At 55.8% G+C, this 25,449-nt stretch overlaps 1 protein-coding gene across 2 annotated transcripts; it reads left to right on the forward strand.

Moving 5' to 3' along the window:
• Nucleotides 1-1,290: 1,290 nt before the first annotated feature.
• Nucleotides 1,291-24,818, forward strand: PCDH1 (protocadherin 1). Of its 2 annotated transcripts, XM_037509067.2 has the most exons (6): nucleotides 1,452-1,473; nucleotides 9,889-10,751; nucleotides 13,677-15,872; nucleotides 21,043-21,262; nucleotides 22,134-22,172; nucleotides 23,334-23,359. In XM_037509067.2, the coding sequence occupies exons 2-5, from the start codon at nucleotides 9,915-9,917 to the stop codon at nucleotides 22,157-22,159; spliced, it is 3,279 nt and encodes a 1,092-aa protein (XP_037364964.1). In that variant the 5' UTR covers nucleotides 1,452-1,473; nucleotides 9,889-9,914; the 3' UTR covers nucleotides 22,160-22,172; nucleotides 23,334-23,359. The 2 variants fall into 2 exon arrangements, with proteins under 2 accessions (XP_037364963.1, XP_037364964.1); XM_037509066.1 differs by lacking the exon at nucleotides 22,134-22,172 and having other exon boundaries at nucleotides 1,291-1,473; nucleotides 23,334-24,818.
• The last annotated feature ends 631 nt before the right edge of the window (nucleotides 24,819-25,449 follow it).

A 25,449-nucleotide genomic window follows, 5' to 3' on the forward strand; every position in this document is an offset into this window, starting at 1 on the left:
CCTAGCTTGTCCCTTAGATGGTCAGAGATCTCACCCTTTCCTCGAGGAGTGTTAGCAAGTAGAGAGATCTAGAATGAGAAGGGGAGGAAGCAGGAGGAAGACAAGTGATAGAAGAGTGACAGGAAGGGGAAAACATGGGAGGATAAGGAGGCAGACCCTATGGCAAATGGAAACCGGAATCAGTCATCCCATGATTGCTCCTTCCACACCCAGCGCCAGGCCTTCCCAGAGATAGCCTTCCCCGTTTCCCTGACCCAGAATACCCTGCCTACCATATAAGTGCCTAGAGCTAGAGGTCCTGCTGAAGTGGGGTATTTGGGAACCTGGGGTACCAAAGCCAGAAGGCAGGAAAGGGAGTTCCCAAGTTGCGAAGCGGCCTCTAGATGGCGCCAGAGAGCCAGAGCTGAGCGGGAGAAACCGAGACTGAATATGCGAGCCACTGCGTGTGCCACCGTGTGTGACTCGGGGAGAGTGAGTGTGAGAGGGAGTGTGTGGCACTGCGAGGGCGTGTGACACAGGCCGTGACACTGCACGCCCCTCGGGGCAGGGACCCGTGTGACTCCGTGTGAATGTGTGTGTGTCACTGATAAATGAGTGGGGGCGCAGCTCTCTGCTCCTCCGAGGCCAGGTGATTGGGGGGCCCTAGAATAGCCCAAGCTCCAAGCGTAACCTCACTCTGACACATGTACATTTCCCCATCTCCATTCTAGAGGAGCCTCTGGGTCCCCTTACCCCCCCCCCACCGGTCTCCTCCATAACTCCACCCCCACGACTCGCTGCGGCCACCGAGGCTGACCGCGCTGCGGCTTCGCGGGGGGAGGGGTAGACTTCCCCGGAGCGCGGCGGGAGGACCGCGCGGTGTGACCCGGGGGCCTGGGCAGGTGCTCAGGGGAGAAGGCACTGGGGGAGACCATGGCCTACCTCGACTTCCCAGGGGCAGGGAAGGGGCCAGGTGTCTCAGCGAGGTTAGGAGGGGACTTCGGGAGGGGTCCCAGAAGGCGGCCGGGGTGGGTAAGTGCAAGGTGAAGTGACAGGGAGGAGGACGGACTGTGTCTCCGGACGCGAGTAGTGGGGCGCTAGCAGGGGGGCGTCCTAGCTTTGGGGAACGGAGTCGGGGTCCCCTCCCAGCGGGACCTGAGCAATCGCGAGCTCCTCCTCCCGGCCGCGAGGGGGGTGGGGAGGCGGGCGGGAGGCGAGCGGGCGGGCCAGGAGGGAGGGGGAGGGAGGGGGCGGGCCGGGCTGTGCGCTCCGCTCGCTGCTGGCTCCGCCGCCGCCCGGCTCCGCCGCCTCACACACTCGGGGAGCGGGAGCGCGGCGCGGACACGAAGCCGCCGGGGCTGCTGCGCCCAGAGCCAGCCGGAGCCGGAGCCTGAACCGCAGCGCCAGCCCGAGCGGTGCGGAGCCGCAGCCCGGGCCGGGGCCGGTGGTGGCTCATGGACAGCGGGGCGGGCGGCCGGCGCTGCCCCGAGGCGGGTAAGGATCCGGCGGCGGCTCCCGGCCCCGAGCGGCCATAGCCGGCGGGAGCTGAGGGAGGGGCGCTCGGCGGAGCGCGGCCCAGGGGCCCCCTCGGGGCGCGGGGGCTGAGGTGGGGGCGCCTGGGATCTCCGAGTAGGGGTTGTGGCCGGGCCACCCTGGCCTCCAAGGCCCGCAGGTAGAAGCCGATCGAGGAGAGGGGTACCGGACGGACCCCAGCCTCGGCGTCCCGCACCCGGGACGCTGGGAGCGGCGGGGGAAGGGGACCCTGGATCGCGCGGGATGGAAATGGTTCGGGGAAAACGCGCAGTACCCAGTTTGATGGTGGTGGTGCGGGCCCCCTGAGGACGAAGCCAGCAAGGACCCGCATCCCCAGCGAACGCGCGCGCGCGGGCACACACACACACACACACACACACACACTTGTTGGGCGACCAGCTCGGATCACTCGGGCGCTTTTAGTTCCCTGCGGGCACACGGAGGGCCAGACCACTGACATATGTACGCGCATACATAAATCCGTACATATGTGCACACACATACCTCCCGCACACCAGCGTCCACTGGGGCACCGGCACTAGCTCAGAATCCGTTTCAGCGTCTGCACGGTCAGCAGCACGGACGCACATCCCATGGCTAGAGCAACAAAACACAGCCGGGCGTGACATTTGCGACACGGGAATACAAACAGCCCCATGCCCTCATGTAAGAAGGTTCAGGCCATCGCTAGCCAGACGTACCCTGAAAACCTAGGCTCTCATATATTCTTTTAAGGAACACACCCTACCATACTCCTTGGCCAGAAGCGAGGTACACAATACAGGTCTCGTGTGCACCGCTCAACTGCACCCACATAAACACACAACCCAGTGTCTCAGCACATGCTTGACGGCACACACCCTAACACAGAAAGTGGCACCTACAGCAGCGCCTCTCTATCATAAACAGAATCCATTGCTTCACACGTTTCAGCACTGGGTGTCACACACACCTTACACCAACAGTGTCACATTACACCTTGCAGTATACACACACATACACACACACACACATACACACACGCAGTTCCTCCCCCTCGGTGGGCAGATTCCTGAAGGGGAAGCGGCCGGGGCCTCCGAGCCAGCCCCTAGCGCCCCCTCACCTTAATCACGACATTGTTATTGTAAATATCCGCGGAACCCTGGGGGCCCGCCGGACCGGCTTCCAGGCTGGCGCCTCCCCCACCCCCACTCCGGGGCCGTGCCGGCCGGGTATTCCCGGAACCAGCTGGACCTGGCAGGCCCGCCATCCCGGCTCCCTGGGGCTCCAGGGATTTATGTCCCTTTGCAGAGGGTGCAAGCTTGGAGCGGTGCTCGCGACCCTCTTTGGACCGTTTTTGCTAAGGTTCCCCAACACACCTGGGTTCCCAGCACACCTGGGCCCCGCACACCTGTGTCTCACACACCTGGGAGCCCCCTCAACGGGGTCCCGACTGCAGGCCCCAATCGAGTGCATGGGCAAGGCCCTGGGGCCAGAAGGAAGATCACGGCACGAACGGGAGCAAAATTGGTAGGCCAGATTAAACTCGCACCCTTTTCCCCCAGTTACCCTCGGTAGCCCAGACCTCTGGCCTCAGTTTCTCCAACAGTGATCGGTGACCATTCTTTCCGGCAGAAAATATCCGGGGTCATGTTGAGGTCTTTGAGGATTGAGTCCGGGGCAAAGACCCCTTTTCTGTCCACCGCGAGAGCGTTGGTTTTAAGAGAATGTCCCTTCCCGGCGGGGCTTGCTTTGTGATTCCGGCGCCGGCTCCCTCCCCGCCGCCTCCTGGCGTCCGCTGCGCGGCTCCCTGCCGACGCCCGATTGCTGGGGACCCTAGGCTGAGGCCTGAGATGCGGAGGAGGAGGGATTCCCCGCGGCAGTTCGTAGGACCGGGCGTGAAAGGGACCCGCTGGCCGAGGCGTGTTCTCACTGCACCGCGCCCCCCTCCTAACCTGGAGCCCCCGAGACTCGGCGCCGCCGGTGGGGGGAGGGGTGGGGCCACCCTGAGCCTGAGAACTAGCTGTGGAGAAATAGCTGCTGTTCCACCCCACTTCCCCCATCCCAACCCCACACCTTACCACCCCTCCACTCCCGCGTCGCGTTTGTACAGGGAGCGCCCGCTGACCACCGCGGTGTAGACCGTGCAGAGCCCAGGACTTAGTACTGGTAGATGCAAGAGCCCAGGACTTAGTACTGGTAGATGCAGGGAGCCTTCCATTAACTGCCCTGGGCCCAACCCTAGGTAGCTGTCAGGAAAGAGGGTACTCTGAGAGTGAATGTGGCAACCCAGAGGCCTGGAGGTAGAGGAGTGCCGGGTATTACCTTCTTGCCATAGGGGTCTAGGAGAATTGAAATCTGTAATTACAACTAGACCAGGGCATGGCGTGGAATCCTGGGAAGAGGATTGAGAAGGACCTCCAGAGATGGCCAGGGACAGTATGGTAACTGAGCAGGTCCGGTTTTATTATTGGCCATGTTTAGGCCTCCTCTTTCCACCCCCCCCAGCTTCCTCCCCGCAATTCCAAAAGGAACTTCAGCTAGAAAGGGGTGTCTTGCTGGTCTGGCATCCTCTGGGCTGCTATGGCTACTTGGAGGAGGAGGTGGGCTGGACAGAGACAATCTGGGGAAGAGTGGAGTGAAAGGGCCAGGAGCAGGCCTGCAAGGATGGGGGAGGGGCTGAAGGACCGAGGGGGAAGGAAGAGGCGCTTCAATTATGAGGGAGTTCCCATGAGCAAGGAGAGATGGTGCTGGAGAGATTCCTTCCACATCTATATTGAGGGCCTACTAACTGCAAGGGCTCATGGTAGGTGGTGTGGATGTAGTACAGCAGTAAGATTCAAGGGTCCTTGCCTTCACAGCTCTTCCCAGGTGGCAGAATATGGGTTTATTTGTTGAATCAAAGAACACCTACTGCGTGCCTGATGCTGAAAATAAAATGCTCTGTTCCATGATTGAATGATATACACATCTGTCCTTTACCATGTAATGGACCCTAATGCATCAGATTGCATTTAATCCTCCCAAATAACATCAGAGGCAGGATTATTTCCATTTCATAGTATGGAAACGGGTTCAGAATGGTTAAGTCACTTGGCCAAGGTCACACAGCTGGCCGGTGGTGGAGCAAGGGTTTGAACCTCAACAGACTGACTCAGGACTGTAGGTGCCTGGAAGTCCTGCAGAGGCTAATGGGAGATTGTGGCAGAGGAGTTGAGGGCTGCACACTCATTCACGGTGGGAGGCCTCTGAATCTCTCTACCCCACATCCCAAACAGGATCTATGTCCCTTAGTATTTTGTGCCCCTGGTGGCGGTGGCTATTGTGTAACAGTGCAGGGGTGAGGGTGAGGGATCAGAGCTGACCTGGTGACTGTGATAGACATGGCTGCTTCTAGTGTTTACTCTCTGGTCACAGCATTCAGCAGGAAGATGACCCTGGTCCCTGAGGTAGACTGGAAATGAAGGTGCCCGGCAAACCCTCACTGTTCTCTGCTTTCTCCAGATATTGACACAGATGGTGTTTTCCTTAGCCTTCCCTGGACTCTGCTCTCTTACGACTCCCTATGAAGTAAAGCTTTGATTTCTCAGGGTCCTCGGTGCCTGTGTCACTGGGCAGAGGGGACACCCTTGCCAGGAAAGCAGCAAGTGCCCGGGAAAGGACAGATAAGGCGCCAATAACTTCAAAGGCGGCTGTCTGGGACTAATGACTCCCAATAACGAACTACCGGGCAAAGTTCAGGGATGGTGGGGGCAGGGCTCTCCTCACTGCTGGCCCTGACTGTTCTGAATTCCCTGTATCCCTAGAAGCCTGGGATAGAGAGAAGGGCAACAGTAGCCTCTGGGGCCTGGGGGCCTCAGGCTGATCAGCCCCTGCTCTAGGCTCTTCTTTCTCTTCCCCCGCTTGCCAGGCAGGTTTGGCAGCCCAGGAATGGGGTATGTGTGTGTATGGGAGAGGGGTCACAGGTACATAGTAAATATCATATTCGATTGGTTTCCCTTCTCCCCATCCAGCCTTTCTCCCAGCCTCTGGGATGTGAAGAGGCATTTTACTTCATAAGTCGTGACTCTTGCACCTACTTTTCTCTGACCTAAAGACAATTTATTACTCTTTTTGAGCCTCAGTTCTATCATCTGTACTATGGGGAACAGGGTAATAATACATAGTACCTGTTTCAGAGGGCTGAGAAAATTAAATGAGATAATGTATGTAAATGTAGTAAGGTCTCAGGGATGTTAGCTGGGATGATGATGAGTGATGACAGTGATGATGATGGAAAAGGTGATAATGATAGAATTTGTACTTCTTTCTTAATTCAAGCGGACCTAGTGTGCCTCGAATGGTTCCCAGATGGTCCAGGACCGTTGCAACACAATTGCCTGGAGGTTTCCCATAGTCCCACCCCCAGAATCAGAATTCCAAAGGGTGGGGCAAGGTAATACCCTTTGTAAAGACACTCACCGGGTGCTTGAAGGCCTAAGCGCTCTTCAACTCTTTTCCCCACTCTGGGCAACCCCCAACTCCATTCCCCCCACAACTCCTCCTATCTCTGATGAACACCCTTCCTCTCCCTTTCCTTGCCTGGGATATTCCTCTGTAGTTCTCATTCCAACTTAGAAGTTGGACTACCGCTGTCCTCTCCTGACTCCCGTGCTGGCTGGAGGTAAGAGATCTCCTCAGGTGACAGGATGAATGAGGGAGAATATGTGTGTGTTGGGGAAGGTCTAAGTATGCTGTGTTTATGCTGCATGGGCGGCCTGAGGGGCAGGAGTCCCAGCTTATGACCCTAAAATTGGAAAGGAGTCGCTGCTAGTGGGGCCTTAATATATAGAACATGGACTTCTGAAGTAGCCTAAATTTGTAGCCTAAATTTGTGAACTTCATATTGTTAGGGGAAAAAGGCTGTCCCAAAGCTAATTCCATACAGGCTTTGTGGACTCCACCCCCACCCCAGTGTTAGGGGGAAAAGGCTGCCCCAAAGCAAATTCCATACAGGCTTTGTGGACTCCACCCCCACCCCAGGCCAAAGCCAAAGACACTGGGAACTCTACATCCCATCACCACCCAAGGGAAGGTGGCTGGGACCGGAGGGTGGGGTTAAGCAGCCAGGTGGATACAAAAGGCAGACGTGTGGGCTTTGGGGCTCTCTCCATTTTGGGGCCCTTGGCCAGCTCGCAGCGTCTGGCCAGCTCTGAGAGTGACTTTGGGTTTCCAGGTCGTCGGATCGGGTAGGACGCATTAAAGACTTTAATTCCCTATTTTCTCCCTGAGTTGTACATTTTCCTTATTTCTTTTTCTCTTGTAAATAAACCTTTTATTAACCCTTTTGCGTGTGTCTGTAGTAGAGTATTCATAAGTCCCTTTAAAGCGCGCGGGTGAGGACCCACAGCCAGGAACCCGTTTAATATCGGGGTTGCTCTATAACAATTTTTCTGGGGAAATCTATCACATTTTCATAAATTTCTTAAAGGGAGATGTGACCCAAAAGGTTAAGAACCCTTGATCATCTGGAGAGAATGAGGGGAAGCATGCAGTCATTCCCACAATTCTCCTCTTTGTGAGGATCAGGGTAATTCACACCTCCTCCCTTGTAACCCCCATCCTCTGTGACCTACTGGGAATGGTATACACAACGTGGGGTATGTGCTATGGGGGAAGGGCAGGATAAGGTGCCCAGCAGGGAATGAGGTTCTCTGAGGGGGTGTGGGGTTGGGGCTTCTAGTGGTGAGATGAGCCCTTTGCCAGGTCCAGTCCTCAAAGCCAGAGGGGAAGAAGCCTGGAGGGTGGATCCAAATGGAACATCAGATAAATTCCTCCTTCTTTTAAAGAGATTAAGATTGCAGCTGGGAACAAACATATACTCTAATCTGATAATGGCCTCACACTCGGAGCACAGTAGTGCTGCTGAGTGACCAGGGAGGGGCTGAGCTTGGGGAGACTACTCCGAGGAAGTGAAGTGTAAGGAACCTGCATCTAGTGAGCATTTGCTGGGTGTCTACTGTGAACCCAAACAGAGGAGTAAATTTGGCCTTTCTGTGGGTTCTCAATGGAGTAGAGGAACTGGGGAATGGATCAAGCAAAGATCACACAGAATGTGCCAGATAGGCTAAGCCTGAGAGCTAACATCAGTCTTTAGGAACTAGAGCAAGTGCCTACTATGTGCTGGGTCCAGGGTGATGTCCTGAGGATGTAGGACTAAACATAGCAGAGCTTCTCCTGCTCTTGCCTCAGTCTCGTAGGAAAGACAATTTCCAAATTATTTCTCAGACAGCTACATCACTACAATTGTAAGTGCTTGGAGACACCATTTGGTGAGTACTCAGCATTTGACCTACATGCTCTCTCACTCCCTAGGAAACAGATAGTATTATCCCCATTTTACAGAGCAGGAACCCTAGGCTCTAAATCATTTGCTCAGCTCATGCAGCCAGGAAGTAGGCAACTAGGGTTTGCCTCAGACTGTCTGACGTCACAGCCCATGTTCTCCATCCTGCTGCCTTATCAAGTGCCAAATGGGTACAATCAAACAAAACTACAAATAGCCATTGAAGCAGAGCCCTTGTTAGCTCCGCTTCTGCAGACTGCATCTGTCTTGTTTTCCCAGTGCCCAGGGCAGAGCCCAACACAATGTGAGTGCCCAGTAAATGAGCACCTACAGTATGCCCAAATTTGTACACGGGTCTGAGCTGGAGGGTGAGTGGTGGGGGCCCTGTCCCTTCCTTCAAGATGCCTGGTGTCTGCCTGGGGAGCAGGGAACACAGGAATACGTAACAATACCAGAGCTTAACAGCACAGGCGGGCGGTGTCCCAGGCAGAAGTGATTCATGGCCGCGAGACTGAGACAGACAATAAGCTGCTGTGAGTTGGAGGAAGGAGAGGTCACCGTGGGCTGGAGAGGCCTGGGAGCCAGAGGGTGCCTTCACTGGGGGTGGGGGTGATCTGTGACGGGGCCTGGAGCAGGTGTTCCGATGCAAGTAGGAAGGTACTCTGTGAAAATGCTGGCCCAGAGTCTTTGGATTTGAATTCTGAGCTGGCCAGGGTTTATAGGGAAAGGGAGAGGGAGTCGACACTAGGGGAGTAGCCAGCAGGTCTTGCTGGGGGCTGCAAATGTACCCCCTTCAAAACTGCAAGAGGTGGACTGTAGAAGTGGATTACAGGAATAATGGAGGTCGCCGCTTACGATGGGCTAGGGCGCACAGGGCTCCAACTGGAAGAAATTGGCAGGAGAGGCAGGTATGAGGTAGGACTGGACTGGCTTGCATGGGAGAGGAGTCAGGTGTGAAATAGGGCCCAGGTGTTTATGAGGTTAGGTATCAAATAGGCACCGGATGTTCATGGAAAGACCAGATGCAGTATGGGCAGCGGGGGAGGAGTGGTCAGGGAAAGGCTGGTGGTGTCATCAGCAGCTCTGTCCCAGTTAGACCTGCTGGGTTCCCAGTTGCTCAGGACAAGCCAGGGCCACTCCCAATACCAATTCTAGAGCTAGTCAGACCTGCTACCAGCATTGACCTCTACTCTCTTCCACACACCTGTGCAGAAAGGCAGTCCCCGGCTGCTCGAAGGCCAGATAGAGGTACAGGACATCAATGACAACACACCCAACTTTGCCTCGCCAGTCATCACACTGGCCATCCCCTCTCCACTAGTGGAAATGGAGGGGGAGCTGTGTATGTGCAGGCTGGCCCCAGTGCCCAGGGGCACATGCGTTTGGTGGGAGGTGGGGAGGACTAAGGCCAACTCCCCACCCTAACCATTTTAAAGCTTTGATCAGTGCCCAATTCCAGCTGGCCATTTAGGGGGTGGGGGCATTCGGTACATCCATCAATGAGTGATTACTGTCAGAGAAGGGGGACTTGAAATGTCACACCTCGTGCATATAGCCTGACTTGGAACTCCGAATGGAGAAAAATAATATGTTGCCCCCTCTCACCATCCAAACTGAGTGACCCTCTGCAACCAAACCGAGTAAAGACCAGGGCCTGGGGACCGTAAGGGAGTACCTGTGACTCTTTCCTACCATGGGTATGTGGGGTGCTAGAGACCTCACCCTTCCACTTGCTGTCTCTCCTATCTCAGTATCAGGGTAATTACCATGGATGACTAAGGCAGGATGCTGGTGAGAAGGAGGTGTTGGGCAAAGCACAGAGTAGAGAGCTGGGAGGGAGAGGGAGTGTCAGGCGGGTCAGGGCGTTCCATGGGCGGGAACTGCTTAAGACCTGTCCCATTCCTGTAACACCAGCTGCGGGTGAGATTTGGGCTTCTGTGCCGCCACTGAGCCCTCCTGGCAGGAGAGGAGCATGTAGGTGGGAGAGGGAGAGTGGGGGCTGACTCTGGGTAGCCTACAGGGCCAGGTTCCTCCTCCTAGCTGATCACCTGTTTGACCTCTTCCCCTTGCAGCCCTCCTGATTCTGGAGCCTGCCAGGATGGGGACCCTGAGGCCCAGCCCAGGCCCTGGGGGGCAACGGTCATTACTGCCTCCCTTGCTGCTGGCACTGGTGCTCCTGCTGACTCCATCCCCAGGCCATGCCACTCGGGTAGTGTACAAGGTTCCAGAGGAACAGCCGCCCAACACACTCATTGGGAGCCTCGCAGCTGACTACGGTTTTCCAGATGTGGGCCACCTGTACAAACTGGAGGTAGGCGCCCCGTATCTGCGGGTGGATGGCAAGACTGGTGACATCTTCACAACTGAGACCTCTATCGACCGTGAGGGGCTCCGAGAGTGCCAGTACCTGGTCCCTGGCGAGCCCTGCATCCTGGAGTTTGAGGTCTCGATCACGGACCTCGTGCAGAATGGCAGTCCCCGGCTGCTCGAAGGCCAGATAGAGGTACAGGACATCAATGACAACACACCCAACTTCGCCTCGCCAGTCATCACTCTGGCCATCCCCGAGAATACCAACATCGGTTCGCTCTTCCCCATCCCGCTGGCTTCGGATCGCGATGCTGGCCCCAATGGTGTGGCATCCTATGAGCTGCAAGCCGGGCCTGAGGCCCAGGAGCTGTTTGGGCTGCAGGTGGCGGAGGACCAGGAGGAGAAGCAGCCACAGCTCATTGTGATGGGCAACTTGGACCGCGAACGCTGGGATTCCTATGACCTCACGATCAAGGTGCAGGATGGTGGCAGTCCTCCACGTGCCAGCAGTGCCCTGCTGCGAGTCACCGTGCTTGACACCAATGACAACGCTCCCAAGTTCGAGCGCCCCTCATACGAGGCCGAGCTGTCTGAGAACAGCCCTATAGGCCACTCGGTCATCCAGGTGAGAGGCCCCTCTATCTAACCCAGGGTGATGCACATTTAGAAACGCAAGCCCATCCCAACCAGAGGTGAAAATACCCTCCACTTAGGGAGAAACTGCCAGGGTACTGCAGTGAGACCTCTTCTCCCTGTCCCAGCCAGGTGACACCTCCCACAAGCCTCCACCCTGACCCTACAGGTGACAGTATCTTCCTCTACTAGCTACTTAGATGACAGTAACATAGCATGTGGACAGTATCTCCTCCATTCCCAAGACAGAATCAAGTTGGCACAACCCCTGAGAAGTAAAACCGCCTCCCAAGTCAAATATAGCTTTCTCAGTCAAGGGAGCCAATTTTGTCCAAGTGGAATCTCTCCCAAGGTAAGCATGTCTTCCCAGCCAGGGATGGTTCCCTATGACCAGGTGAGAATTTCCTGGAGCTGGAGGACTGAGCTTTACTTTGCCCCTCCCTGACAAAGTCAAATGAGATCATTTTAGCCAGGTGAGTCCTCAGAATTCTAGAAAACTGTACTCAGATATCCATATACTTGCTTCCCTCCCTAGGCATGGGGTGCCCATGAGTGTGGGGTGCCCAGCACAGTGGAGGGGTTGGTTGTCTCTGTTAGTTCTCAGCACCCCTCTCCATGGGAACTGCCCCAGGGGCTGGGCAGCCTGGTGGGGCCCAGGCCTGGGAGGGAGCAAAGAAAGCGTCCCTGCAGACTGGTGGGTGTATCTCCCGCTGTCATCTCTGCCTGGCTTCCAGCCAGCCCCGGCTCCTTTCTCCTTCCCCATGGGCTGAAGCTATCTGCCTTTGATGTGAGTTTGCTGAGGAGGGTTCAGCCTGCCTTGCACACCGTTACCCATCCTGGGAAACCCTTCCACTTAGGTCCTCACACTGAAGTGGAGCACGGGAATGAGTTTCAACCTTTTTTTAGAGGCTGGTGGACTGGAACCTACAGAACAGAGACTGAGAGAGGGGAGACAGACAGTCGGAGATGGTGAATAATAATAGCCTAGGTGCCAGGCACTGTTCTCAACACATTATGTGTATCATATCACTTAATCCCCACACTGCAAGGTAAGCATTATCCCCATTTTACAGATGGGAAACTGAGCCCATAGAGACAAGTGACTTGCCTATTATCATCCAACTGATGTGTTCAGATCCTACCTTGGCCACATCCCAACAGTCTGGCCTCAGAGCCTTTGTGTGCAGCAGTTACCCCACATTGTAGAGGGACGACGCATGAGAATGGGGCAGAGATGAGGCTGGAGGTAGCCAGGGCGGGAGAGAGGAGACAGTGGGCACAAGGGCAGAAACACAGAGAACAGAGGTGAACGAGAAACAGGCAGGCGTCAAAGAAGCACAGGGACAAGGGAGATAAGATGGCTGAGAGGCAAATGAGAAGCTGATGCCGAGTCTAGAGACAGCGGGAATCAGTCATAAAGTTGGTGACCTGTAGAGACAAAGGGAGTAGGCTGGGGAGGGGGAGGGGCTCTCAGGGGTGAGCATGGACAGTGACATTTTGGAGAACCCCTGCTCAGGCATCTCCACTGGTGTAGAAGTCTCAGCAGAGAGGAGGGAGACTGGCTGTGGCGTGAGGTCTACTAGATGCAGTGGTCAGTGACACTGATTTTCAGAGATGGACAGATAGGAGGGTGAACAGATAGATAAAAAGAGAGAAAAATGACACTTAGGGAGCACTTTCCAAGTGCCAGACAGTGTTAGGCCTTTTTACATGTATTATTCCATTTAATCCTCACCACAACCCTGCAAAATAGGTTCTATCATTACCCCATTTTACACATTTTTTTAGACTGAGGCTTGGGTTGGTGGCCCAAGCCTCAAATGGGCCCAAGGTCACAGGGTTAGTGAGGAAGTGCCTGAGCTGGGATTTGAACCTAGGAGTCTTTTGCTTTGCTCCCTAGAGACTCGGCTGCCAAGTAATAATGCCTTCCCCACCCTCCCCCTCCCGCCAGAACCTCACCTTCTGTCTGTCTGTGACATAACTCCCACCTAAATGTTTCTCCCTGACCACTGGTACCTCGTGGTCAGTCCCACCTGGTTCTGTTGCCCCATTACCACCCTTGTTTGTGTAGATTTGGGCGGACTGTGCGTTGGGGTTGGCGTGGGAGGGCGTGCCCACTGCAAAGGGACAGACAGTTCATTGTTTGATGCTGGGAGCCCAGCCTGCTGCCAGCAGGCTCTGTGGCCTGCACCAACCCCTCCCTCCTGGCCACAGGCTCGGCCGGATTCCTCAAGTTGGTGCCTAGCCAGCGCCAGCCAGCCAGCCAGCCAGCCAGCTGGGAGGGGAAGAAGCTGCTGAAACAGGTTTCCCCAGTTTGACAGAGCAGCGGCCTGGCGGCTCCTTCTGACCCACATCCTTACCTAGCTGCTTTCAAAAAAAAGCCGTTTACCTGTGGCCTCCAGGTGGGCATGTCAGTCTCCACTCATGTGCAGACACACATGCACACATGCATAGATAACCATACAGTCTCACTCAATCATGCGCGTGTGTATTATACATACAGGTGCATGCATACATACCATCTCTACTGCTCACACTTTTCCAGCTTGCAGAATGGTTAAAGGCCATTTGAATCAGGTGGAATAGCTATACTACTTGCTAGATGGATCCTCATCCCTATATCTGGGGGGCTAGTACAGGAATGATAAGTAGAGCCTAATTCCACCCTGTCCCATGGCAGCTGCACAGTTGAGGAGTTGCAGGCTGTATCTAGACTCCTTGGAGAAAGAGACCAGAACTATCTGCCACAATGTCACTGCTGGGAAAGGGCAGTGCGTGAGTGGATTTTGGAAAGGGTGCCGTGTTAGAATAGGTGTGCCTGCCATGTTTGTTGGAAAGGCAGCACATGCGTCCCTTAATTTGTTCTCACTGGACTAACCCAGCCTTCTTTCCCTTGTCTTTCTCCTCTGCCCTGTAGGTGAAGGCCAATGACTCAGACCAAGGTGCCAACGCAGAGATTGACTACACGTTTCACCAGGCCCCTGAAGTTGTGAGGCGTCTTCTGCGGCTGGACAGGAATACTGGACTTATCACTGTGCAGGGCCCCGTGGACCGTGAGGACCTAAGCACCCTGCGCTTCTCAGTGCTTGCCAAGGACCGAGGCACCAACCCTAAGAGTGCCCGTGCCCAGGTGGTGGTGACTGTGAAGGACATGAATGACAATGCCCCCAGCATTGAGATCCGGGGTATAGGGCTGGTGACCCATCAAGATGGGATGGCTAACATCTCGGAGGATGTGGCCGAGGAGACGGCTGTGGCCCTGGTGCAGGTATCTGACCGAGACGAGGGAGAGAACGCAGCCGTCACCTGTGTGGTGGCAGGTGATGTGCCCTTCCAGCTACGCCAGGCCAGTGAGACGGGAAGTGACAGCAAGAAGAAGTACTTCCTGCAGACCACTACCCCGCTGGACTACGAGAAGGTCAAAGACTATACCATCGAGATTGTGGCTGTGGATTCTGGCAACCCCCCACTCTCAAGCACCAACTCTCTCAAGGTGCAGGTGGTGGACGTCAATGACAATGCACCTGTCTTCACCCAGAGCATCACTGAGGTTGCCTTCCCAGAAAACAATAAGCCCGGTGAAGTGGTCGCCGAGGTCACTGCCAGTGATGCCGACTCTGGCTCCAATGCTGAGCTGGTTTACTCTCTGGAGCCAGAGCCGGCTGCCAAGGGCCTCTTCACCATCTCGCCTGAGACTGGAGAGATCCGGGTGAAGACATCCCTTGATCGGGAACAGCGAGAAAGCTATGAATTGAAGGTGGTGGCAGCTGATCGTGGCAGCCCCAGCCTCCAGGGCACAGCCACCGTCCTCGTCAATGTGCTAGACTGCAATGACAATGACCCCAAGTTTATGCTGAGTGGCTACAATTTCTCAGTGATGGAGAACATGCCGGCGCTGAGTCCAGTGGGCATGGTGACTGTCATTGATGGGGACAAGGGGGAGAATGCCCGCGTGCAGCTCACAGTGGAGCAGGACAATGGTGACTTTGTTATCCAGAATGGCACGGGCACCATCCTCTCTAGTCTGAGCTTCGATCGGGAGCAGCAAAGTACCTATACCTTCCAGCTGAAGGCAGTGGATGGTGGTGTCCCACCTCGCTCAGCTTACGTTGGCGTCACCATCAATGTGCTGGATGAGAATGACAATGCACCCTTCATCACCGCTCCTTCCAACACCTCCCACCGGCTGCTGACTCCCCAGACACGTCTTGGTGAGACGGTCAGCCAGGTGACAGCTGAGGACATTGACTCTGGTGTCAACGCTGAGCTGACTTACAGCATTGCTGGTGGTAACCCTTATGGACTGTTCCAGATTGGATCACATTCAGGTGCCATCACCCTCGAGAAGGAAATTGAGCGGCGCCACCATGGGCTGCACCGCCTGGTGGTGAAGGTCAGTGACCGTGGCAAGCCCCCACGCTATGGCACAGCCTTGGTCCACCTTTATGTCAACGAGACCCTGGCCAACCTCACACTGCTGGAGACCCTGCTGGTCCATAGCCTGGACACACCACTGGACATCGACATTGCCGGGGATCCAGAATATGAACGCTCCAAGCAGCGTGGCAATATCCTCTTTGGCGTAGTGGCTGGCGTGGTGGCTGTGGCCTTGCTCATTGCCCTGGCAGTGCTTGTGCGCTACTGCCGGCAGCGGGAGGCTAAGAGTGGCTACCAGGCTGGTAAGAAGGAGACCAAGGATCTGTATGCCCCCAAGCCCAGCAGCAAAGCCTCCAAGGGCAACAAAAGCAAGGGCAAGAAGAGTAAGTCCCCAAAGCCTGTGAAGCCAGTGGAGGATGAAGATGAGGCTGGGCTACAGAAGTCTCTCAAGTTCAACCTGATGAGTGATGCCCCTGGGGACAGCCCCCGCATCCACCTGCCCCTCAACTACCCACCTGGCAGCCCTGACCTGGGCCGCCACTACCGCTCAAACTCCCCACTGCCTTCCATCCAGCTACAGCCCCAGTCACCCTCGGCCTCCAAGAAGCACCAGGTGGTGCAGGACCTGCCGCCTGCAAACACATTCGTGGGCACCGGGGACACCACGTCCACGGGCTCTGAGCAGTACTCCGACTACAGCTACCGCACCAACCCCCCCAAATACCCCAGCAAGCAGGTAGGCCAGCCCTTTCGGCTCAGCACTCCCCAGCCCCCACCCCACCCCTATCGCGGGGCGATCTGGACTGAGGTGTGGGAGTGACAACAAGTGTGTAGGACCTGGCGTGCTCACTAGCTCGCGTGGGGCCCACGCAAGCCAGATGTGGGAGGTGAGACCAAAGATCTGGCGGTGCCGAGGCCTTGGTAATGACACTGCTGCCTCATCCAGGCTGATTGAAATTGAGGGCGGGTATGCTTTGTGGTCTCCTCTTCCCCAACCCCTCCCCATTGGAGAGAGAGCTGTGACTTGTGAAATCCCAGGACACTGGACTGGCTGCTGGGTCTTGCAGGTTGGGGGGGATGGGCGGGTGAGGAGGTTTGGAGGCAGAGTGGGAAGGGAGGTGGAGAAGTCTACTCCAAACCTGGGAGTAGACTGCCTGAGACCAGCCATGGGTGCTTCTCTAGAGGGGAAACCGGGAGACCTGGGCTCCTGGTGGGGAACCGGGTGTGGCCTTTGTCAGGGAGAGGGGCGTCCTCATTTGTGCCTTCTGTGTGTGTTGTGTCACCCTCTTCCCACCCCAGGCTCCTGGGGCTGGGCCCCAGCTCCCCTACCCCAGTCCCAAACACTTATTCTTGACAATAAAGTTCTCTATTTTTGGAGTTTTGGTTTCTTATTTTCCTGGAACTGAGAGAAGGAGTGAGAGAGACTGGAAACGTAGGTCCTGTCCCAATTTACCCACACCTTCCCACATCCTAGACTGACCCACTCTACCTAGTCCAGGTCTTAACTGACCCTGCCACATCTGCGCTCCTGTCCAGGTCCAAAGTGCCCTTCCCAGCAGCTTTCAAATGCAGTTGTCAGGCAACGTGTACCCTTACCCATGTTTGTGAGGCCTTCTCCCTAGGAATGACACTCTTCACCAGGAAAGGGCAAGTGGAGACATACCCAAGTTCTGCCCATTCTCCCTTGGCTAAGACTTGACCTTTCTGAGCTGCCCAACCCAGCAGTCCCTGACAGATAGACTTAAAGCACCTGGGGAGCTGGAAGTCTAGGGAGAGATGGAGTGCAGCCTGCCTGCCTCAGGTAAAAGAACCTCTTGATTATACCTGTCAGTGTCCCTCAGGGCAAGATCTTCTCAAGTCCCTTTCCCAGCCCCTTCATCTCACCATCACTCAACACCCAGCAATTAGCTAGCCTCCCCTGTGTGTCCACCAGGATCACCAGCCTGGGCTGCTGGGTGGGGAGGCCCAGGGAGAGGGAGGGAATGCTCAAGTTCTTTGGGTTGACCTGCTTTGTACCCACTCTTAGGTGCTCCCTGCTGACTGGGGGGAAGGTGTCCTGGTACTGCCCTGCCCCCTACTTCAGCTCCTTGCTCTGATTACCCTGGGCTGCTGGCTCTCACTCACTCACTCACTCACTCACTCTCTCTCTCTCCTTCTCTCACTTCTTGCTCCCCTGAGTATGCCCTGTCTCTGGCTGCGCCTGAGGGGGAGGGAGGCTAAAGTCTGGGTGAGGGGCCTGAGGTCCTGGGGGAATCTCTAAGGCCAGAGGCAACCTGTCTCCATGGTGACTGAAGAGGCTTGAGATACTCCCAGGAGGTCCAAGGCGCCAGCTCACTATAATTCTGTCCACAAAATCCCTGATGTCCTGGAGGTACCCCCAAAGTAAAAACTCCTGAGGACTTTGAAGGCATGGGGAAATGAAATCTGGTTTCATCTCATTTCACTTGGGTGAATAATCATCTCTACAACCTCTAACAACTCCTGACCAACCATTTTTTCCTTTTGTTTCTATCCTTGCCGCCACCTCTCTCTTCTTTCTGTTCCTTTAGCTCCCTCATTTCTTTTTCCTTCCCAGGGTCTGAGGGGTTATCCCTTACGCTGCTGCAATCCACCCCATCCATGGAATCACATTGAATGCTTTCTCCCAACATTTAGACACAACCAAACCAAAACACTGTTGTCATAGGCCGGTTCCTACTGTGTGCTGAGCATGGCAGTAGACCCTGAGGAAAAGTGGTCATACTTTACAAGCCATACAAGTGATGAAACGATGAGGCAATTGAGAATCTTAAGTGTCTAGTGAGAAGTGCCATAGGAAAGCTTTCCCAACTTGTTCCACTGCTTCTGCTACTACTCGCTTCCATTTTTTTTTTTTTTTTTTGAGTCCTTGCTAGGTGCAACGTACCATGCTAAGCATTTTACGTGATCATTCAATGCTCATAACTCTTTGTGACACAGGTCATTACAATGCTCATTTTACAGAAGTGAAAACTAGTTAGTGGTGAGTCAGAATTCCAACATAAAGCATCGGGAAATCACATTTCCAGAGTCTGCTGTTATCCATTATGCTATAAAAACGTGTTCCATGATTAAGTTAGTTTTGGTAGTAGGAGATGCACTATCACATCAGGTGGTTAAAGGCTCTGTGAAACCTCCAAGAAAGGGAGAAGTAGTTAAAGTTTGTGAAACTCTGGGATTTCAAAGTTTCCTTGCCCATATTTCCCCCCTCCCATTTTATGAGAACCAAAACATTCACAGGACATGGGTGTGGGCTTCTGGGAGGAGAATGTGAAGCTTGAGTTAGCTCTTCACAATGAGCAGGAGTTAGGCGGGAGGTGGGGGAATCACCGTGTGGAGCCAACTCTTGAGACAGAATCGAGCATGACCATGACAGCTGGAGGCAGGGGATGGGCAGAGAGAAGTAGTCTGGCTGGAACAGAGGGCCTAGGGGAGAGCTGAGAGCTGATACTGGAAGAACTTTGGTTATATAGAGAGGATACAGATGTTTGGCCAAAAGTTTCTTAAGAGAAAATGGGAGCCCCATTTTTGGATAAACTGAATACTTAAAAGTTCACTGGAATGTAGGGTAGGCTTAAAGGGGGTAGAGGTGGAAATAGAGGACTGAACCTCTAAGGACTGAATTAAGATGGTGGCCATGGGTGGGCGGGGGGGAGGTGATGGATGGATGGATGGATTTGGCTAAACTTAGGGAGAAAAGATCCATGAGGCCAAGACACATTTAGAAATGGAGTAGAGATGAGGACTGAAGGGAGAGCTACCAGCATTCCCAGGTTGATATATCAGAGCTACTGGAAGCTTGCTCGTGTTTGGAGGCTATCCTGAGTCTGGGTGATAGGACAGTGATGAGTTCATTGTCCATGCAGAACTGATGGAAGAAACGAAGAATTTCATTTCAGACATGTTGAATCTGAAGGACCAGTAGGAACAGCCAACTGTAAATATCCAGAACTTCAGGACTAAAGTTTGAGAGATTTGGATCTTGGCTTAAGATCTGATAGTCATAGAATTATAGGGGATGTTTAGTATTGAAAATAACCCAACCCTCCATTTTCCAGAAAAGAATCACAAAGAAAGAGACCTGACTAGTAGTAGGTGGGGCAGAAAGAAGCCTTCGATTGTGGGTGTGGATTCTGCAGGGAGAGGGGGCTACTAGCTAAAGTCTTAAAGAAAACTGAAAAGCAAAGCCTCCGACGCCAGACTGCCCTCTATCCCCAGCACCCCTACTGGAGCCTGTTCCCTCAGACGCCAGGTGGACAATGCTTCTTTACAACTGCAGTCCCAGACGTCCAGGTCAATTGGGGGGACTTTATCTGTCATCATCCAGACCCTTCAGTGGTTTGGATTACAACATGGATCCCAAGGATTGCCCATTCCTGAAGATGGGATGAGAGCCTAGGTGGTAGGAGGTTCTGTTTTCCTGACAGCCTCCCCACCCAGCAGCCTTGATTGGAATGAGATTGTGTGGGGTCAGGAATGTAGGTCTGTGAACCCCATCTCCCCCCCCCCACCATCTTGATAACCTCTTATTAGGGCTAGTAAAGACAAAGCACTACTACCAAAGTCCTAGAGAATTGGAGGGCACCTGGAGACTCATCAGCGGGGCCCTGGGCCTGGGCTGCTCCCACCCCTGGCCTCCAGGGCCCCTGGGTCTGTGCCCTCCACAACTCCTAATTTCAGGTTGGCAAGAAAGTCAGTGGCGGTCCCAAGTGGGTGTTTGGGTGACTGGCTGGTTGTGCCAAGTGCCAAGCCGAGGTTGCCAGGTTTCTGGGATGATCGTTAACCCATGGCAGGCAGGTCAGGCTGCTGGCTGGAAACAGCCTGTCGTGGTTCCACTGCCCCCACCCCAGCCCCCAGTCTAAGCTTCTAAGTCCTGGCTCCATCAAGGTGCCTGCCCCTCCCAGAAGCTCTTTCCGATTTCCTGATTTCCTCGAAGGAGTCTCCATTTGAGACCAGCCTTCCTCATCCCTGATGGATGCCAAGCCCCTCCTCCCATGCCCAAGTTCTCCAGGGCCTTGCCCTCTATAGTTTTTCTCCGTTTCCTGATCTGGAGGCCTCAGAGTCGCCATTGTTCTGCTTCCCCACCCCCACGGTGCCCTGGCTTGTTAGCAGGCTGACTTTCCTTCTCCCTCCACCTCTACCAGGTCTCTGGGGGAATGCAGTGGGGCCAGGGGGGCTAAATGGGAGGGGACTCAGCAGGGCTTCCCGAGGCTGCCTCTACAGTACAACCCAGGGGTGAGGAAAAGAGGATCAGAAAGAGGTTGGCATCTCGTTTGGATGGAGGAAATGGGAAGTTACAGAGCAATGAGACAGGTGAGATGGAATCTAGGAGTTGGGGGGTGTGCTGTTTGGAAACTAGGGGACTGTTCTGGTGCTGGTGAGCTGTTTCGGAATGAGGGGTCTGTACTGCTTTTCCGGAACTGTTGGAGATATTGGAAGCTTGCTGGTGTTTGGAGGCTCCGCTGGAATTAGGGTTGTTGGCTGCTGACGTGCTATTCTGGTGTTGGCTGTCCTGGAATTAAGGGGAGGCTGTGCCAGTACTGGGAAGCTGTGCTATAACAAGTGGTTGTACTGGACCAGGCTTGCTGTAGTGGCCTGGAGACCAGAGTAACACTGGGGCCTCTGCTGTATTGGGACTTTCAGTGTGTGGTCTTGGCTGTACCGGGAGGGAACTGTTCTAGAATTAAGGAGTGGGCCTCGCTAGGCACCTGTGCTTCTTGGGGGGCTATGCTGTGCTGGAGACTGGGTCTCTTCTTGGTTGCTGCTGAGGCCCAGGGGGTCAGGGGGTAGGTGCTCTGGAGGTGGGCTGGCTAGAACTGAGCCCTACTATGGTGCAGGCCCTGCCGGGCAGGGTGGCCAACCCACAGTGACATTCCCTTTCCCTGCAGTTACCTCACCGCCGAGTCACCTTCTCCGCCACCAGCCAGGCCCAGGAGCTGCAGGACCCATCCCAGCATAGCTACTACGATAGCGGCCTGGAGGAATCAGAGACACCATCCAGCAAGTCATCCTCGGGGCCCAGACTTGGTCCCCTGGCTCTGCCTGAGGATCATTATGAGCGCACCACCCCCGACGGCAGCATAGGAGAGATGGAGCACCCCGAGAACGGTGAGGGCACCCCGAGAATGAGGGGAAGCCTGAGAATGGTGACATAGCCTCCATACTCTTGGACTCGTGTGTTCAGCAGTAATCATTGCGTTGAGTGTCTCCAGTACACGGTTACGTCATCCTCACCACCACTCTGATCTGAGAACTTTTTTGTGCCCAATTTACAGTGGAGGAAACTGAGGTCATTTGCCCAGAATCACATTGAGGAAATGACAGTTCAAACCCAAGCACTACATTACACTGCTTCCTAGGAACGGGACCCCCAAGAAGGGGGGCCAGAGGGTTCAGGTAGTGGGAAGGGGACCTTGATGAAACCTTGAGGTAATGAGGGTCCCTTAACGGGTCAGAGGGGCTTGAGAAAAGGAAGGAAGACCTGGGATGCTATGAGGAGTTCAGAGAAGGGTATGATGGCCCCCTGTGGGAGAGGCAGGAGAGGGCTTGGCTGAGGGGGAGAAGGTCTAGGGTGAGGAAAGGCGGGTCTAGGAGGGCAATGATTTAGTGGGCAATGAGAGGGATCTGTGGGCTGCAGCAGAGGTCACTTGGGAGTAGATGGTAGTGTGTGTTGTCAGAATGTGTGTGTAATGCGTGTGTGTGAAGGGTCCAAGGTGGCCTGTGGAGGGGCAGACTGAATAAACTTCCCCTTGGGATCGAAAGACCCTCCCCCCAACTTGAAGCTCTCTTTGGGTCTCACGCCCTCCTGCAGTCCAAGCACCCACAAGTCCCCTAAAAGATGAAAAGTTCCACACCCCTACCCCTTGGGCATAGAGCCCTTGCCTAAGCTCCCAGGCCCTAAATCTCAGGTGCCCTGCACCCCACCCTGCGCCTCCATTCGCGATCTCATGCCCGTCTCGTCCTTTTTGTGCCCGCGCAGAGCCGGCTGGCCGGAGCAGGCCCTGAGGTGGAGTGCCAGGTATGTGGGAGCTGCTCTGGGGTCTGGGGTCTGTGGGACTCGGCCCAGCACCCAGCCCCGCCCACCCGGTGCCTGTGCTCTGCTCCGTGCCACATTGGGTCCCCCAATTCTGCTCTGAGCAGAAGAGGGCTGGCAGGTTGCAGGCTAAGAACAGAACTGACCCCTCCTCATCTGGCCCTGGCAGGAGGCCAAGCCAGGATGGGTGGTGCCAGGGGAGCCTCCAAACACCAGTCATGTCCCTGAGGGGGGTCACCGTCTGGTACTGTCCCCAAGTGAGGGCGGGACAGGGGCAAATGTGACAGGAAGTGCTCATGGCCCAGCCGTTCCCATGGATACCCCTGCTGCCCAGCAACCACACCGGCTACTGCTGATGTCAGGCGGCCAACTCCTGTTCCCGTGGGTGTTCTGGGCAGGGAGCAGGGTTAAGGCCAGGGGTGGTGGTTGGTGTAGGGGGCTGGCGTGAGGTGGGAAGGGGCTGCATGAGTGTGCTTGTGGGAGTGTGGGTGTCTAAAGTGTGAGTCCCCTCCCTATGGCTGTAAAGCAGGGCTTTGATGGACTGTGGCAGTGGGGGGTGGTGGCAGGGTTCCAGGACAGCCTCAAGCCTGGTGGTTGCGGGGATTCTCAAGGAAGGTACGTGCCCGCCTGTCTGAAAATGGAGGTGCCCTGTGTAGATTTGTGTGTCCATGCCTTTTTGAAGCATAGGGGTGTGTGTGTGTGTGTGTGTGTGTGTGTGTGTGTGTGTGTGTGTGTAAGTCCTTAAATGAGGACAGGGGTTTCCTCGCCCCTGTCAGAGGGGAGGCTTTCATGTTTAAGCCTGTCTGGAGCCAGGTAAAAGAGTGTAGAGATGAGCTGTGTGTTTGTGCACCTGTCTGAGGGCACATTTGGTAGGTGTGTGAGAGGAGAGCTGGAGGGTGGGTGAGGATGGAAGGATGTGTCTATTTAAGGATAGGTTGTGTGTATATGTGAGAGAGAGAGAGGAAGAGGAGCACAGTGGATGGTGAGAGGTGGTGCCGGCTGGGGAGCATGTGTACCTGTGAGCTCAGCGGGCAGGAAGGGGTGCGCGATCCTGCTCTGAGGCAGAGTGTGGTGCCAGTGGGAGGTCATGGAGCTGAGCTCTGCGAGGCTGCCTGCCTGATCACTGTCCTCCACTCTTGCCCGCAGACCTGCGCCCTTTGCCTGATGTCGCCATGACGGGCACATGTACCCGGGAGTGCAGTGAGTTTGGCCACTCTGACACGTGCTGGATGCCCGGCCAGTCGTCTCCCAGCCGCCGCACCAAGAGCAGCGCCCTCAAACTCTCCACCTTCGTGCCTTACCAGGACCGAGGAGGGCAGGAGCCTGCGGGCGCCGGCAGCCCCAGCCCCCCGGAAGACCGGAACACCAAAACGGCCCCCGTGCGCCTCCTGCCCTCCTACAGTGCCTTCTCCCACAGTAGCCATGACTCCTGCAAGGACTCGGCCACCTTGGAGGAAATCCCCCTGACCCAGACCTCGGACTTCCCACCTGCAGCCACACCGGCAACTGCCCAGACAGCCAAGCGCGAGATCTACCTGTGAGCCCCCTTCTGGCCGGCCGGCCCCCCTCCCCAGCCGCCGGCCAGCTCCCAGATGGGCCCATTCCAGGGCCCCTACTCCTGTCCCCTCCAGCGTGGACTCCCTGGCCAGGACCCCGAGTGGGGGGGAGTGCTGGCCTCACGACCATGCTGGCCCTTTCCCCATGCAGGGTCCAGGTCCTCCCCTCTCTTCACCACCCAACCCCAGCCCCAGGGAGCCCCTTCTTTTCCTTTATGGGGCTCCCCCCAGCTGATGCCCAAGAGGGCTCCTCTACAATGACTAGGCTCCCTTCCCTCCACTTCCAGGGAGCACCCCCTCACTTTGGGCAAATGGTGGAGTCAAGGATGGGCAGCACACATTTAATTCATTGCTTCCCACGTGGCCGACCAGGGCTGGGACAGGATGCCCCCATTCCAGCCTGGAAGCAGGGCTGAACTGGGGAGCCCCTCTCCCTGGAAACTCCCAGAGGAAACCCTTGGCCCCCCCAGGGGCTCCCTGAAGGGCTTTCGTTACCAAAGGTGGGGTGGGGATGGGGGTAGGAGTGGGGCGGAGACTTTGTCTTCCCTACTGCTCCTGGGCTGGCCCACCTGCCTGCCACATGCCCAAATCTGGTCCCATCTGGGCACCCCCTTCCCCGCTGGTCATGCAGTGTCTGTATATAAGGACCTTGGAATGATGTCCCCATTTCTGCCTGATTTGCAACTTTTCTTGTTGATGTTGTGTTGTCTTGGGGGACCCTGGGGGGGACCTGCCCTGTGCCCCCTCCTCCCTGCCGCAGTGCCCCCCACCCAGGCCTCTATTGTTCCGTGTTGTAAATACCCCTGGGGCCGTGGTGGGATGGGGGTGCAGGCCAGGGAAACAACGGGTGGGTGGGGGTGGGATAGGGGTAACATTCGCCTATCAGCAGAGCTGGGCTTTTATTTAATTTTTTTTAAAAATACAAATCTCTATTTTTTTGGAACTGTTGCGCTGTGCCCTGGGGGGGATCCCCGCTCAGGCTGGCCCTCCCACATCCAGATGAGCATCACAGAGGGGCCCTGAGGCTGTGGGGGGCAGCTGGACAGGGGTGGGATGACTGTGCCTCTGGCCTGGTTGGGTGGGTTGGGAGCAGGAAGGTTTGGTCAGGGGGTGGCTGGTTGCTGCCCCCAATTGGGGGACCTGCACCCTGCCCCCTCCCTGCCCCCCACCCCCAGCCCCTGCCATGACTGACCCTTCAGCCTGTAAAACCACCATTGCCTTGATCTCAGGGGGTGGGAAGGGCTGCCTCAGGGCGCCCTGGGCTCCAGGCCCCCTTCTTCCAGTTGGGCTTCCCTTTGCCAGGGTCAAGGGTCCTGTGGGGGAGGGAGGATTGGGGAGCAGAGAAGCCCAGTCAGCCATGATGAGGTGGGATTTCTTTCTTCACCTCGGGGGGCCAAGGGTGTGAGGGGCATCCTGCAGAGCTCCCATCTCCCACTGTGGCCATCTCAAAGCCTCAGTCCCTCCAGAAACCCCCACTGCCTTGGCCCATACCTCTCCAGCTCCCCAGGGGCCCAGGCTGGGAGGCTGGAGACTCAGGGTATGGCCCTTGCTTGACTTAGTCTAAGCTTGGGGGGTGGCCCAAGTGTGGGAGGGGTGGCTACCGGCTGCTGGGTCGTCTGGTGCCTTTGGGGGCTGTGCTACTGGGGTCTTGACTCCTGTAACCCCAGAGACCCCACCTCCACCCCAGAAAAGCCAGGGGACTGAAG

This window comes from Talpa occidentalis, unplaced genomic scaffold (assembly GCF_014898055.3).
Source record: "Talpa occidentalis isolate TD23 unplaced genomic scaffold, MPIMG_talOcc4v2.1 talOcc4.13, whole genome shotgun sequence".
In the NCBI taxonomy this organism is placed as follows: domain Eukaryota; kingdom Metazoa; phylum Chordata; class Mammalia; order Eulipotyphla; family Talpidae; genus Talpa; species Talpa occidentalis.

Excerpts from the sequence above, each read along its gene's own strand:
- PCDH1 (XM_037509066.1), top strand. The coding sequence starts at position 1,434 with ATGGACAGCGGGGCGGGCGGCCGGCGCTGCCCCGAGGCGG. Across the intron at positions 1,474-9,888 it reads CCGGCGCTGCCCCGAGGCGG|CCCTCCTGATTCTGGAGCCT; the intron begins GTAAGGATCCGG and ends TTCCCCTTGCAG. Across the intron at positions 10,752-13,676 it reads TAGGCCACTCGGTCATCCAG|GTGAAGGCCAATGACTCAGA; the intron begins GTGAGAGGCCCC and ends TCTGCCCTGTAG.